This window comes from Hylobates moloch, unplaced genomic scaffold, assembly GCF_009828535.3.
Source record: "Hylobates moloch isolate HMO894 unplaced genomic scaffold, HMol_V3 SCAFFOLD_4, whole genome shotgun sequence".
NCBI lineage: Eukaryota > Metazoa > Chordata > Mammalia > Primates > Hylobatidae > Hylobates > Hylobates moloch.
The window spans coordinates 56,271,716-56,288,169 of record NW_026652279.1 but is presented as its reverse complement, the minus strand read 5'-3'; the positions used below and the strand labels follow the sequence as shown (position 1 = coordinate 56,288,169).

At 35.1% G+C, this 16,454-nt stretch overlaps 1 protein-coding gene across 4 annotated transcripts in view; it reads left to right on the top strand.

Annotated features, from left to right (window-relative positions):
• Window positions 1-16,454, top strand: part of ALCAM (activated leukocyte cell adhesion molecule) — a 210,965-nt gene that overhangs the window by 183,882 nt on the left and 10,629 nt on the right. For 2 of the 4 annotated variants that reach the window (XM_032150265.2, XM_058437561.1), the window contains exons 12-14: window positions 591-723; window positions 2,611-2,649; window positions 2,938-3,055. In XM_032150265.2, the coding sequence (XP_032006156.1) occupies window positions 591-723; window positions 2,611-2,649; window positions 2,938-3,055 (290 nt within the window). The remainder of the gene's footprint in view (window positions 1-590; window positions 724-2,610; window positions 2,650-2,937; window positions 3,056-16,454) is intronic. The other 2 variants (XM_058437560.1, XM_032150267.2) reach the window with 2 other exon arrangements.

The window sequence follows — 16,454 nt, the reverse complement described above, 5'->3', positions numbered from 1 at the left end:
TATATTTGAAGGAATTAAATGCAGTGATTACCCTCATTAACACCTCACACACATCAGAGGGACAGCAATCACTGAAAAACCACCCATCCTCTGTATTTACAACAGAAAACTTTAGAAAAAAATGGTTTCACGTACCCATGAGCAAATTATACATACATACATACTTTGATATAATGGTTTAAGATAAAGGAATTAATTCCCACAGTGAAGAACAGTGACTAAATTTATAAATAATTAAATTCATATATTTATTGGTGGAAAGTTGGTGGTTATCACCAATTAATTATTTTGAAACAAGTATCATCAGGCCAAAATATTGACTAAACCTGAGATTCTATTTAAAAAGAAGAGTTTAATTAACTTTATTATTAGAATTCACAAAAGAAACATAAACAGAAATTTCATTATGGATTTACTAATCTTTGTAGATATTGGCATACATGGGTCTTGATCTATGATCTTACATAGCTTTTGAACATGGGAATACTCTATAGAGCACCACACCTATCCAATTACAGTCATAATTACTCTTTCCTATGCTTTTTAATCCATTTTGATTTCTAAACCCACCTTTTTTCTTCTTTTTTCAGACAGAGGAATCTCCTTATATCAATGGCAGGTATTATAGTAAAATTATCATTTCCCCTGAAGAGAATGTTACATTAACTTGCACAGCAGAAAACCAACTGGAGAGAACAGTAAACTCCTTGAATGTCTCTGCTAGTGAGTATTTTATTTCTGGCATTACAAAAGTAAGAAAATTTGAAGTTATTCTTCATTAGTTTAAAATCTTCAATTCCATCTTCCTGTACTGCATTATGGTAAGTTTTATTTATTTATTTTGCATTTGATATCATCATCATAAGGTTATTTTTTCTTTTTTCCTGTCCATTCTTGTACTATCCTTGTCTTGACAGTTAAATCATTTCATGTTTTATGGGTCAGAGGCCTTATCCTGTACAGGAATAGTTCCCAAAAGCAACAGAGAACAAAAGATAAGTTTCTCTTATTTAATTCATGCTTTATGTTCAGAGTGGAGATAATTCAAAGATCATCTTAAAACATTTTTGTGACAGTTTTAAATTTGGTAAATTTTTAATTCCCTTTGATCTATTATTTTGCCTTCTAATTCTTTGTGGTATTTATCCTACCCTTATGTTGTACTAGAATGCCACAAGCTTAATGTCATTTAGCAAACTCGCAAGAGTGATTTTAGAATTCATGAATCTAGTTTACAAAATTGTTCCTTTTGTCATATCATATTTAAATTATAGCCAAAAATCAGATAAGTGAAACAATCTCAGAGAATGTGGAAAAATCTGTCGATGTTGAAATCAGGGTAATACATACATACCAACAGCAGCTTCTTCAGAAAACAATTGTCATTTAATGTGGAATTGTCCATAATCTTCAATTCTATAGTTGTTCCTATTGCTTTGTCAACCTTAAATCAGGACTGGCCTAGAAGGAGGCTCAGTTCTGGACAGGATGCTAACTGACCTGCCAAACTTTTATTCTTCATTCAGTTGGAAACCTGTGTATGACATTAGCAGGCTAGGACTACACTAGCTGGGAATTAGCAAGAGCTAGGAGAAAATAATCGTCAAAATATAATGGTCCCTCACAGATTACGACTGGAATATAAAGGCCTAATGGATTGACAGGAGAAAAGAATCAAGCAAATTTAACTCTAAAATAGGAGCATTGACTTCTCAGAATGCAATTCAGTGAATATGGATTTGTCCCACCTAGGAAGAGAACCTACCCTTTCTTCCTGAACACAAGTTTCTCTTTTTATGTTAACCCATTGAATGGTATGCTTCAGTTTTCTAGGCCTTGCAGTGACTTTATCAACATTTAATACAGTCGTTTTCAAATTCAGGGAGCACCTCCTGAGATGCCAATTTAACATGTATGAGGAGAGGTCCAGGAATCCGCATTTTATCAAATGTCACTGGCAGTTCTGATGCATGCCCATGCACTTTGAAGATTATTTATAGAGTTTAATATTAGATAATAGTTCAACACAGTGGTAATTCTTAAAATGGACTAAGAACATGGCACTATCAGAGTCATTTGGAGGGCTTTGCAAACATCATATATGTTGCTTCTTAATCTCGGAGGTATCCCCAGTTTTAACCTCTACTCCTACTACTTTGAGAACATCTCTAGTGGTAAGTCCTTGACACTAGAGGATGACAATGAATTCTCATATATCGAGCAGGAAAGTTGAGAAAAGTTGATAAACACCACACTGTAGACTTCCTAGGTGCCAACTTGTTTCCCTAAAAAAAGAATGACTATTAAAAGGTGGTGGATAGTGGGAAAATCAGTATGGATTTCAGATTAATTCTATAGGTCATCAGTTATGAAATTTTCTATGGTAGGTTAATATCTTTGCAGTTGTAGCTCCTCTCCTTTCCTTAAAACAAGATTAATTTCTTTGTAGGCAAGGTCATACTTTATTAAGTGTGATTTTTTTTTTTACTCTTAGCTATAGAATAGACATTTTATCTTTGAGTATTATTACATCATACTATAATGGTAAAGGTGACTTTCATATATCAACAAATTTTGTTTTTAATTTCATATTAACATTTTTCATTTCAGTAAGTATTCCAGAACACGATGAGGCAGACGAGATAAGTGGTAGGTACTATGCTGCCGACTCTTCTTCCTTGACTATCAGCTCAAGATTTATGAAGTGTCATGGTATAAGTAATTTTCTTAGCTGTCCACAATTTTGACTTGAATTAAAATACCAAATCAGACAAGATAGTAAGAATGCTAAAATTTTACCCTTTAAAAATCACAAGTTTGCATGTTAATTACTGTAGTGAGCTTTAGTCATTTTTAATACAAAGTAATAGCTAGATTGACTTTCTGAAAATCGTTGGCATTGTCTGTAATTGCATGGACTTTTCTTCTTTGTTGCAGATGAAAACAGAGAAAAGGTGAATGACCAGGCAAAACTAATTGTGGGAATCGTTGTTGGTCTCCTCCTTGCTGCCCTTGTTGCTGGTGTCGTCTACTGGCTGTACATGAAGAAGTCAAAGTGAGTTGTGGAAAAAAGATCTTCATCGTTCATTGACTTTCACTGAGAGAAAATACAATGTGCTAATTTTGCTCACTCCAGTCGTGCATATAATTTATACAATAAGGAAGATGTATCCCCCAAATCAGGTTGATTATATATTTTGTTTCAACTAATTTTGACTACACTGCCTTTGTCAGGGACATGGCATGGGATACTGTTTCACATGTATCCCTTTATTTGTCTCAATCAATAGTCTGAATTCAATTATTTGATTTTTTCAGTGCTTGAGTGAATTTTTTAAAGCATATACTTCCTAAAGGTCAACCACCATAGACCTTTTGGTTGAGGTTGGAGAAGATTCATTAAAAGTACCTAGTACATCTTGTAGGGACTGCCAGGTGTCTTTGCAGTGACACATCTGGCCAGCAACGAAGCTGCTACTGAATATCTTGTTGTTATTACTCCCATATTCTGGTTAGTTGACTTTGATCCATATAAGAGTCTATATCAGAGAAAAACATGTCATTATGTTAACTTGAGTTTTTAAAAATGGATTAGTCAAAGTACCAAGACTACTTTAGAAATGCTTTAGAGATGTTAAACGTTATTAGTTATATGATATTACAGATAGTATGAACCTTACAAATTATCTAACAGTGGTTTATAAGGAAAATCCGATGAACCAACGAAGATTCTTAACATACACACATGCCTTATACTTCTCATCATCTCACTGCCAACACTAGATTCAGGTACCATTGATAGGGGTGGGATTCCAGCATTTGCACTTTTTAAAAGTTTCACTGGTGATTCTGCAGCATGCTGCTATTTTCAAACATGGGTTTTAAACCACCTTATCTTATAAATGTGTAAATTAATTTTTGCAATGGGATGTCTATAGCTAGTGGAACTTCGGACTTAATTTTATATTTTCCTTATGTCTGATATGTCCCCTTTAAAAAACGTAAGAAAGTTGACTTAAAAGAAAATCAAAAGAAAAATCAGATTTAAATCAGGACCCATGATCTCACCCTGTAAAGATGCCAATTCCAATGAAGCTATATTCAAATGGAGCTGCCATCCAAGGGAGGCAGAAGCTCTGAAATTTTGAAGTCACATAGCAGCATGAGCATGTATTGAGCTCATGTTCTCACAGCACATCTATAAAGTACATACCATTATTATTCATATTTTACATTTGAAAAATCTGAGGCAGAGAATGGTTAAATGACTTGCCTAAGGTTACATAGTTTGTAAGGCACAGAATTGTTGTTTGATTTAAGGCAGTGATGTTTTAGAATCTTTGTGTTTAAGGAGTAGACCATACTTTCTCTCACTTGCTTTATTTTGTGCCACATTAGGCAGAAACATTTCTCCTGTTGTGTGTTGTCACTGATGCACACGATGTCCACTCTCACATTATGGCACAACTGCTCCTCATCTTGGCCTTTCTCTCCTTAGTCTTAAGCAGCCCACACCAATACTTGGTATACGAGTCAGGATTCTCCAGAGAATCAAACCAGTAGAGGGTGTGTGTGTGTGTGTGTGTGTGTGTGTGTGTGTGTGTACAAAGAAAGTTTTATTATAAGAAATTGACTGACATGATTATGGAGGCTGAGAAGTACCAAAATCTGCAGTCAGGAAGCTGGAGACACAGTAGAGTTAATGTGTAGTTCCAGTCTATGTCCAAAAGCCTGAGAACCAGGAAGGTGTAAGTTCCAGTCTGAAACCCAGATGGGCTAAAACCCAGGAAGAACTAATGTTTCCGTCCCAGACTGGAAGCAAGAAAAAATGTCCCAGCTCAAGTGGTCAGGTACGAAGTTCCCTCTTACTAAGCCTTTTTTGTTCCATTCATATCTTCATTGACTAAATGAGGCCCACCCACATAGACGAGGGCAATCTGCTTTACTTAGCCTACTGATTCGATTCAAATGTTCATCTCACCCGGAAACACCCTCACAGACACAGCCAGAATAATGTTTGACCAAATGTCTGTGTACCACACGACCCAGTCAAGTTGACACATAAAATTAACCATTACAACTTGGTAACAAATATGTTCTTTTTCTCAATGAACATTTTACCTATAAACACTTCACATGGGTTTGTGTCCATGGCATCTATAGAAAATTCGGAAGACCTGTGCTATGTAAGTGAAAGGAAAAGCAAACAGTTGCCCAGAGGCAACATCCATTTTATAGAAGTTCTCCTTCTATGTGTACAGGTTTCCTGATATTCAAACCTTATCCTCCCTTTATAATCCATGATAATTTACTCACAAATCCAACAGCTTGCGTTCTGGGGTATTTTCATTTTATTATTACTTCTGAATACTCCACAGTAATTTTATTTCTTAAAATAGTGAAAATAAAATTTCCCTGTATCTTGAAAATTAGCTGGAAAAAAAACTATAATTCTCTACATTAGGGTCAAATAAATGTTAAATTCTTGGAGCACCCCCAACATCCAGTATCTCATCAGACACCACTTGTCCCTCTATGAATAAAATAAATTTGTGTGTGTATGTGTTCTTTCGTTTGTTTCTTCATGTGGTAACCCCAAATTAAAATGACGGATAAATATATGCTGGACACTGACTTCATGGTGTCTTTAGGTGAAAGCCTCAAGCATTTCCTTTAAAGTATTTCATTAAATTAAGCTCAACTTCTACCACCTGACCTGAACATTCATCTAAATAACTGTTACCTAATCGAAAAGTTCACCAACTCTGACAGAGTTGATATTATTGGTAATCAAAGTAATAAATTGCAATTCTCATCTGAAGCATCAAGGCTTTTTATTAAGAATTTGTGGAATACTTCAGATTTGCTAAGTGCTTTGCATTCCTGATTAGTTATTCCTTGCTTGTGCCTTCTGAAATAAGCCAGCATTTTTGGAATATGAATTAGTCTTCTTAACCCTTCAAGCTGCTCATGCAGAGGAAGTTCAGATTCATAATAAGATCTTTCAAGTTAACAATGTCTAAGACCATTTTTGTGATACAGCTAGCAAAGCAGTGAAATTTTAGCAACATTTAGCGAAGTTCTTTGCATTGATAATTTTAAAAGTCATTGGAGAAAGATAAGAGAAACAATCTTTTATTTCTAGTAGAATTTAAGAGTACATTTGCTAATATACCTAGTGGCTATTTAGCCAGCATTCACTCTTTATTCCACTAATAGAAGCTAAATATTTTTATTATAATTTTCCAAAATGGAAAACTGGAGCAAGAAAGACTTAGCAATTGTGTTCTTTTCCCATTGTGAAATGACATATTCATTTAGGAGTAAGGACTCATGGCTCTTTTGCTGTTTTAATCCATATAACTTCCCAATGGAAATTTCTTGTTAAAAAAAAAACTGAAGATGTTTTGATGACGAGAATAGATGACTCTGATTTTTTTTCCATGTATGTAGGGTATTAACTATCAGAGTCAGGAAGAGGCATTAATTAGTCCACCCTATATCTAGTTGTTTAACAGGTAGAAAAACACTGAAGAACTAGAGATATTTCAGTCGTTACTTTCTACTATGTTTTCCATTTCTCTCATCCCTGTCCTCCAAACATGGTTTTTAGTTCTACAGGAAGTTAAGTGTTGCTATTTAAGATCCATTCCTATCTTGCATATCTCATAGTACAAGAACTAATGAAAAATTAAAAGAGCTGAAGTTAAAGGAAAAAGGTAAAGGCAGAGTGATGTAGCCACAAACTTCTTCACAAATATATTAGGACCATAATTTCAAGGTTGGTTGTATTTAAGAGACTCTGACCTCCATACTTCTTAAAACTAAACTGGAAGCAAGTGTTAACCAAACATTTGTAATCTCAAAATAGTCATTGCGTAAATCTTGGAAATTTACTGAGAGATTTACCTTTTGCAACTATGGAACTCAAGACTATTTTCATGAAAATTAGTGTGTAATATATAAATAACCCAGAAATCTAAAAGTCAGAAATACCCTTTGTTTGTTCTGCCTTATACGATGCTTTATTATTCCAGTACTTACTTGGAAGAAAACAGAGACAATCCTAAATTGGCTGAAGGGCTAAAGAGGACTTGCCTGCAACACCGAAACCTCAATAAACAATGTTATGTTAACATTGTTAAAATTAACAATGTTAATTAAGCCTTTCTAGAATCCTCCCTGTTGGTGTCTCTTAATATATGGAACAGGATCTTGCAAGAAAGTTGATTTTAACCGAATTCTATTTCCCAGTCAATACTCAGCTAAAAGCAAATATATGTTCTCATAAGGGAAGAGGGACTCCTCACTGAATAAATTGAAAAGATAGTGCTGGAGGACCACTTACAGCACATTTTAAGTGACTTTTCTCATTTATCACTACATGAGAACCTACCGTTTTTTCTCTTTTTTTGGTATTTTTTACTGAAATCCTCAACAATTTAATGAGGTACATACAATTAACCCCATTTTGTAGTATCTAAGTCTCAGGGGGATTAACCTGCTCAAGATATCATAAGTAGTGTCTTATTCCAAATTCCATATAGTATTTTCAAATCTATTGTGCTGCCTTACCAGGACATTTTTGGAATTAAAATTTTAGCTCTGACTTTGATTGGCTGCTGGCATTTAATTGGTACTATGGAGGAAAGGGTATGATCTTAAGGGCAGGCTGACACAGCCTCTCTCTCCACTTGTATGAGAAGTTAGACTAATCCAAACGTTGACTTCTCTTTCTCTACCCATGACCTAGCAGGCTGCCAGAAGGAAGAAAAGAAAATACCTCACTATCTTATCAAACCATAAATAATAGAGGGGACTTGACAGGAAATAAAATAATGTGGAAATGCCGGAGTCTCCATCTAGTCAATCACAGGGTCACCGGCTGCTCACACGGCAGCACCATCCATGGTCCTCTCCTCTTCTACTGCATGTGACCTGAAAGTTTCCACAAGGAAGAAAGGGCTTGCATCAAAATATAATGTGTTCATATTTCAAAATTTCCTCTCTATATATTCATTTCATTTTTTTTAAAAAAAGATCACACTTGTTTTAAATATGTTTTCCATATTTGTTCCATGTTTGAAGGAACAAAAAAGTCCCATTCTCTGGCAAGAGACAGGCTGTATGTGTCCCCTCATCTACCCTAAAGAAACATTTTGAGTTGTGATGCTGAGTGTATGCAGGTGGCTTCCTCTTTTCATGCACATTCAGTATAGTTGCGTTTTTTTGATCCCCCAGCCTTTTACCTAATGGTTGTCATATTCACTATTGACCAAGATGGAAAAGCCATTTTCTGTTTTCACTGAGGACACAAGCATTACCTATTTCTTTGTAGAGTCTTAGAAATTCTAAAGATATATAATTTTAGTGAGGAATTTCTTTGTAGAGTCTTAGAAATTCTAAGATTATAAAATTGTAAGTTGTATTAATAAGACCAACTATTTATTCTTCTCTATTTCCTTCTTCAATCAAGAAATTGCTTACAACTCTCAGTGGGGATTAGTGTCCTGCTCTCCTCCTCTAGTTTTTCATTAAACTTGGCCCAAAGGGACACTCCTTCTACTGAGCTGTGACCAAAGAAGGAGAAAAAATAACCATACTGCTGGGCATGACCCTAACTACCTGTACAGGTGTCAATGGCCAGTTTGCCGGAAGTGGTAATGCTACACTTCAAGATGCCAGTCCTAAATACCAACAGCTGTGGTACCTTCTGTGGTGTGAGGCAGGGATGCTCATGGAAAACACTCCTCTAACTAGCAAGAAATAAGGATTCCTCACACCCCCTCTAAGAGAGTTTTCAATTTGTTATACAAACCGAAAGCCTGCTTGGAAAACCTAAAATCTCATGTACTCTTTTATGTGTGAATTATTTTAAGTGAGTATTGCTTTGGTTTTCTATATATAAAATTCTATTATAGTATTTTATTGGAGTTTTCCAAATGATACTAGCCAGATTGTGATTTACTGGTTGCAACTACCACTGTCATCCCCTTCACTTGTCCTGCCTCCTCCATCCTCTCACTACACTATTGTTCAATTAAAGGCATACTTAGGGGATACCCCCAAAGCAGTCCCCTACCCCTTTCAAGATCTCAAAACAAGTATAGAATATTGGGAAAATCTCACCAAAAAAGGTTTTAAATCTTCTGAAAAGTTATTTGAAAGTAACTTTAGCCCCTTAAAGGCACTGCGCTTAAGGGAATTACACAGAATGAGGAGTTAAGACTTGGATTTAAACTCTCTTCTGCTGCTCAGTAGCTTTATGGCCTTGGCCTAAGCTCCCTGACTCACCTTCAATTTGGTGAGTCCCTGCATGTAACCTGCCAGCTGCTTTCACATACACTGTCACATTTATCCTCACACCAGCTCTACGAGGAAACCCTGTTGTTTCCCCTATTTATAGATGAACAAGCATGCTTAAGAGGAGGGGTTGTCTAAGATCTTGGAGCTCAGACTTAACACATGAGGATAAAAATTCAGGCTTGCAGACCTTAAGGCCGAGACCCCTCTCTGCCTTGCAGCTTAGACTAGAGGGTCACCTTTAGTGCTTCTTCCCACATTAACTTACTATGATCCTATAATTTAAATTTTCTCTCATATTTGAGGTTATTAAAAGAGGCACTGATGAGGAAAATTTAAAATAACCATCATAATTTATATTTTATAAATTATAAAATACATGTATATATAATATATACACATATATACATATATGACATATATACATGTATACATATATACATATAACATATATACTTATTTATATACATATATAATATATACATATATTACATACACATATGTATATATTATATATATAATATATAATATATACATATATACACATATATATATGCTATTATAACAAAATACCATAAACTGGGTAGCTTTAAAAAAAACCAGAAATTTATTTTTCACTGTTGTGGAGACTAGGAATTTCAAGATCAAGGCACCAGCAGATCTAGTGTCTGGTAAGGACCCACTTTCTAGCTCATAGAGGCATCTTCTTGCTATAACTTCATGCGATGGCAGGAGGCAAGAGAGCTCTCCAAAGTCCCTTTTATGAGGGCACTAATCTCATTCATAAGGGCTCCACCTTTACAATTTATTCATGTGATGTTCATATCATCTATTTCAGGGGGACACAAACATTCAGTATATAGCAGTGACTACTACTCCTGTCAAGATATAGAGCATTACATCACCCTAGAAAGTTCCCTTAGACTCCTTTTTTGTCCAGCCCCATCATCCCTGTCTCCTTAGGAAACCACTGTGCTAACTGTTATGACGAGAGATTGTTTGGCTAATCTTGAACTTCATACAAATGGAATTATAGAGAAGGTACTCCTTTACATTGAGCTTCTTCCCCTTAACATGTTTTTGAGATTTATTCATGTTGTCACATATATGAATGGCTTCTTTTTTTATATTGCTGATAGTGTTTAACCATTAGAATATGCCGCATCTTTAAAATCCATTCTCTTCTTGGACTTTTGGATAGTTTCCAGTTTGGGCTACTCAGAATACTATAGCTAAAATAAACATTTTTATACAAGTGTTTTTTGTGGCCATATGTTTCTGTTCTCTTGGGTAAAAATCTAGGGGTGGAATTGCTTGATCTTCCAGCAGACATTTGTTTATGGGAAACCGCCATGCAGATTCCAAAATAGTCATCCTGCTTACAACGCCCACCAGTCACATATGAGAGTTTTAGTGCCTTCACATCCTTGCCTACATCTGATGTTATTCTGTTAAATTTTAGCCATTCTATGAGGTGTGAATTAATAACTAGTTTTGGTTTTAACTTGCATTTCCTTGAGATCTAATAATTTTAAGGTCCATAAGTGTATAGGCTATCTTATATCTTCCTTTGCGAAGTGACTATTCAAATCTTGTGCCTATGATTTTTATTGGTATTTGTCTTTCTGTAATTGATTTGTAAGAGTTATTAACGTATTTTGTATTAAAATCCTTTGACATATGTAGATATATTTGAACATTTTTTCCCAGTCTGTAGCCTGGTTTTCCTGTTCTTACTGCTGTCTTTTAATAAGCAGAAATTATTCCTTTTGATGAAGAACAGCATATCAATTTTTCCTATTATGTTAGTGCTTTTTGTGTCTACTATATGAAATCTTTGCTTATCCCAAAGTGGCAAAGGTATTTTCCTATGTTATTTCCTAGAAACTTTTAAACTTTGACATTGAAGGGTATGATCTATCTAAAATTTGGTGTCTAGTGTGAGATAAAGGTGGGATTTTGTTTGGTTTTTGGGTTTGCTATATCTATTTATCAAGCCATTCCAGCACTTTGTTAAAAGGACTTTCTTTCAGCCTTAACACATTTGTCAAAACTTAATTTATCATAATAGTATGAGACTTTCAACTGTGATAATCTTCTGGTTGTTTCAGAGATCTTATTTCTTTGCATGTTCATATAAATTTTAGCAACTTGCTAATTTCTGTGCCACAAAAAAAGTTTTGTGGAATTAGCATTGCTTTTAATGTACAAATGAATTTGGGTAGATTTGACAACTTACTAATATTTGGTCTTCAAATCCATGATCATATATCTCCTCATTTACTTGGCTCTTTTCAATTTTTTTCTGAGTAATATTTCAAATTTTAAATGTAGACATTTGATATGTCCTTAAAAGTTTATTCCTGAATGTTTATACATATTGCAGCTATTATAAATACAATTAATTTTGTAATGTTTCCAATTGTTCCTAGTAGTATGTGAAAATGTGATTAATTTTTCATGTGGAAATGTATACTGCCATCTTACTAAATTACCTTGTTAGTAGTTATATTAGTTGTTTTGTGGATTCCTATGTAAACAATGATTGCATCTGCAAATGGAGATAATTTTACTCCTTCCCTTCTACTTTATATACCATATATTTCTTTTGCTTGCTTTGTTTGCACTCATAGGCACCTCCAATACAAAGCTGAATAGAAATGTTCAGAATGGACACCGCGTGTTTCCAGTCTTACAGGGCAAATTGCTCAACAGTTAACCATTATGTATGATGTTAGCTGTATATCCCTACCCAGAGTTAGTTAAACTGCAGAGTTAAGAGTATAGTCCTCCAGATTACCTAGTCTGCCCAAGAATTCTGACTCCAACTGCAAGGAGTTAGGGTCCAACCACAAAGTAAGAGGGAAGAGTACACACAAGATCACCCTTACTTCTGACACCAAATGCAAGTTTTGGTGTTTCCCAAAACAATCCTCAGGTTTGATAATTCATTAGAAAGATTCACAGAACTTACTAAAATTTTTATATTCCTGATTATATTTATTACAAGACAATGTTACATTAAAAATCAGCCAAGGGAAAAACAAGTAGGGCAGAGTCTGAGAGGATTCCAAATGTGAAGTTTCCATTGTCCTCAGGAATACATTATTCTACCAGCATCGATGTGTAACAAAAGCATGGAGTATAGCCAACCTGAAAGGCTCACCCAAACTTTAGTGTCCAGAGTTTTCACTAGACATTATTACATAGGCATGGTTAATTGGTTGAACTTAACCTCCAGCCTCTCTCCTCCTCAGGTCAGGCTGATATCACATAGCTCAAAGTTCCCTCCCTAAACTATGATTGGTCTTTCTAATGTCATTATACCCCACCCTAAGACTGATTAGTGTAGAAGGCCCTGCTCTGAGACATCTCATTAGCATAAGCTATCAGGTGTAATTTAAGGGAGCAGCATAGATAAGAAAACCTGTATAACTCATAAAATTCCAACTGTTTAGATGTTGCCTTCCAGCAACCGAAAACAAAGGTCAGATATCTCTTTGGATGAAGCAAATTCTTTACTACAAAGTATCCTTTATCAGGTTGAATAACTTTTTTACTATTCCTAGATTACCGGTAGCTTTTATCACAAATCGTCAAGTTTTCTCAAATGTTCTTCTATATCTATTAAAATAATCATATTGTTTTCTCTGTTAATATGGTAAATTACATTCTTTGATTGTTGAATGGTAAGCCAGTCTTGCATTCTTGAAATACATCTCAGTCTATTATGATGTATCATAATTTTTATATATTGATGGATACTATTTACTAACGTTTTATTAACAATTCTTTTGTCTATGTTCGTGAGGAATATTGGTCTGTAATTTTCTTTTCTTATAACATTCCCATCAAGTTTTGGTACTAGAATAATGTGGATCTTATAAAATGGATCGATAAAAGGGCCCCATCCTCTTCTTTTTCCGAGTTTGTTAATTCATTAAATATTTGATACTATTCAATAATGAAACTTGAGTTTCCTTCATGAGAACTTGCTTCAAAACAAAATGTAATTTTGTTTTGTTTTGTTTTGTTTTTTCTGTTTAAGACAAGAGTTTCACTCTTGTTGCCCAGGCTGGAGCGCAATGTCACGATCTCAGCTCACTGCAACCTCCGCCTCCCAGGCTCAAATGATTTTCCTGCCTCAGCCTCCCGAGTAGCTGGGATTACAGGCATGCGCCTCCATGCCTGGCTAATTTTTGTATTTTTAGTAGAGATGGGGTTTCTCCCTGCTGGTCAGGCTGGTCTCGAACTCCTGACCTCAGGTGATCCTCCCTCCTCGGCCTCCTAAAGTGCTGGGATTACAGGCATGAGTCACGGCACCCGGCTGAATTTCAATTTATAGATATAGGGTTGATTCTTTTTGAATAAATTTTGGCAGGTTGCTCAATAATTTATCCATTTCATTTAAATTATTGGCATTTTTGCAAAAAAAAAAAAAAGTCGGTAGAACTTTTTATCCCTTTTATTCCTATGGGTTCTATAGTGATAACCCTTTTATGTTATCTGATATTGCTAATTTATTTTTTCTTTTATCTTTCTTAGTCTTTATAGGGTGTTATCGATTTTCAAAATGACCTCAAATAACTTTTTGCTTTTTTTATCTCTGTTGCTTATTTTTTATTATTTTGCTCTTATCATTATTCCTTTTTTCTTATTTAGGTTTCCACTTTCTCTCCTTTCTCTAATTTCTTGAAATAAAAATTTTGATTCTTAGTATTAGCCTTTCTTCTTTTATTAAGACAAGCATTGAAATTATAAATTCCTCTCAGCACTGTTACCTGTATTCCATAAACATCGGTATGTTGTGTTTTCTTATTCATTCAGTTAATGTTTCCCTGTGGTTTTTTCCTTGAAGTCAAGTGACTAGACTTGTATTAAATTCCAAACATTTCTCATTTAATTCTTTTTTGTCAACACAACCTACTACATAATCTTTTAGTCGTTCGAAGTACATTGAGATTTATTTTTTGGCCTAGCATGCAGTTTTTCCTTGTGAATACTCCATGGACACTTGAAAAAAAAACTTGTTGGGGGCTTATGGGTGTAGTGTTGTATAATTGTCATTTAGGATTAGGTTAAGGTGAATAATAGTTTGTTTAAATCTTCTTACCCTTACTTACTTTTTTTAAATTATACAAAATCACTTCACATGTAAGAAGGTAACAAGCATACACTTCTATTTCCCCTTCATGTATTGTGTGCCATTGTTGTTATTTATCTTACTTCTAAGTACTAAGCCTCACAACACAGTCATTATTTTATGCTCTGCAGTCTATTATCTGTTTTAAAAATTAAAAATTATGAGAAAACTTTCTTTTGTATCTACTTATTTACTCCTTCCAGCACTCTACTTATTTTTAGTGGATCTGAGCCTTTGTCTGTCACTTTTATTCTGAAAAACTTCCTTTGACATTACTGGGAGTGCATGTCTACCGCCAGTAAATTCTGAGTTTTCATTTTTATGATAATGTTCGTATTTCATTTTTAATTTTGTTTGCTAATTTCATGGGTACAGCTTTCTAGGTTGATACTTCTTAGAATATTGAGCACCTTAAAGATGTGCCATTGCCTTCTGGCTTGTATTGTTTTTAATGAGGAGTAGTTGGATTTTGGCCAGGTGTGGTAATGCACACCTGTAGTCCTAGCTACACAAGGAGATCAGCCAGGTGGGTGGCTCACACTTGTAATCCCACCACTTTGGGAGGCCGAGGCAGGCAGATTGCTTGATGCCAGGAGTTTGAAATCAGCCTGGCCAACATGGCAAAACCCTGTCCCTACTAAAAATACAAAAATTAGCCAGGCATAGTGCCACACGCTTGTGATCCCAGCTATGCAGGAGGCTGACACATGGGAATCACTTGAACCTGGGAGACAGAGGTTGCAGTGAGCCAAGATTACACCACTCCACTCCAGCCTGGGCAATAGAGCAAGACTGTGTCTGGAAAGAAAAAAAAATAGAGGCTAAGGTGGGAGGATCGCTTGAGTCCAGGAGTCCAAGGCTGCAATGAGCTATAATTGTACCACTGAACTCCAGCCTGGGCAACAGAGCAAGACCCCATCTCTGGAGAAAAAAAGAAGTAATTGGATATTATTTTTCACTGCTTTTGAAAATTTGGAAAAAATTTCAGCAATTTTTTTACATATATGTTTACCCTCCTTCTTTCTTCATAAAACTCATAGTATACATATATTAGACTGCTTGAAATTGTCCCACAGATCCTGTCTCAATTTTTAATGCCTTTACTTTTTTGAAAAGATTCATATTGCGTAATTTCTATGTCTATAACCTAATAGTCACTGATTTTATTTCAGTTGCAGTATCTGATCTTCTAGTAACCCCATACATGAAATTATCACTTCTGATCTGTGTTTCTCAGTTCTAAATATTCAACTTTATTTTCAATCTTCTCTTTCTCTTATTATTATACTAATGTTTTCCTCTAAATTCTTATACACTTCTGTAATTCCTATTCTACAATCCTTGCCTACTAATTTAATTATTTGTAGGGTTTTATTAATTCATTTTTTTCTCCTAATTATAGGTCACATTGTTCTATTTCTTTGTATCTTTAGTAATTTTTGTTTGGATGTTGGAAATTTGGATGTTACATTGTTTTGAATTTTGTTTGGCAGGTAGCCAAGTTACTTACGGATCAGCTTAACTTTTTTTGGAGCTTGGTTTTAAACTAGATTACGACGGATGTATCCAAATTAGTACTTGGAGAAGGAATCAAAGGAATGCTTACATAAATTTATCATGCTCTTTTCTTTGCATAACTCTACGCCTTTCCTGCAATTTTCATCATCTTCTTCCAGCCAAGTATGATTTCTGCCTCCTCAACTCAGTGAAGACTCTGTTTTCTGCTTGGGTCCTCATTTTTGGCACCACCAGAAAATACTTCCAGGCACAAAGCCTGGATTGTCATCGAGTGCAACTAGTGGCTTTTCTCTTAGAAATCACGCAGATCACAGTATTTTGCTACCTGTTGTCCAGTGACAGAAAGTACTTGTTCTTTTATTCTTTTTCTTAAAAATACATGTTTATGGCAAGAGAGCTAGCCCAGTGAAGCAACTGGAACACACGTGGATTTTGGTATTCAAAAGAGGTCCTGGAACCAGTTCCCTGCAGACACCAAGGGACAACTGTA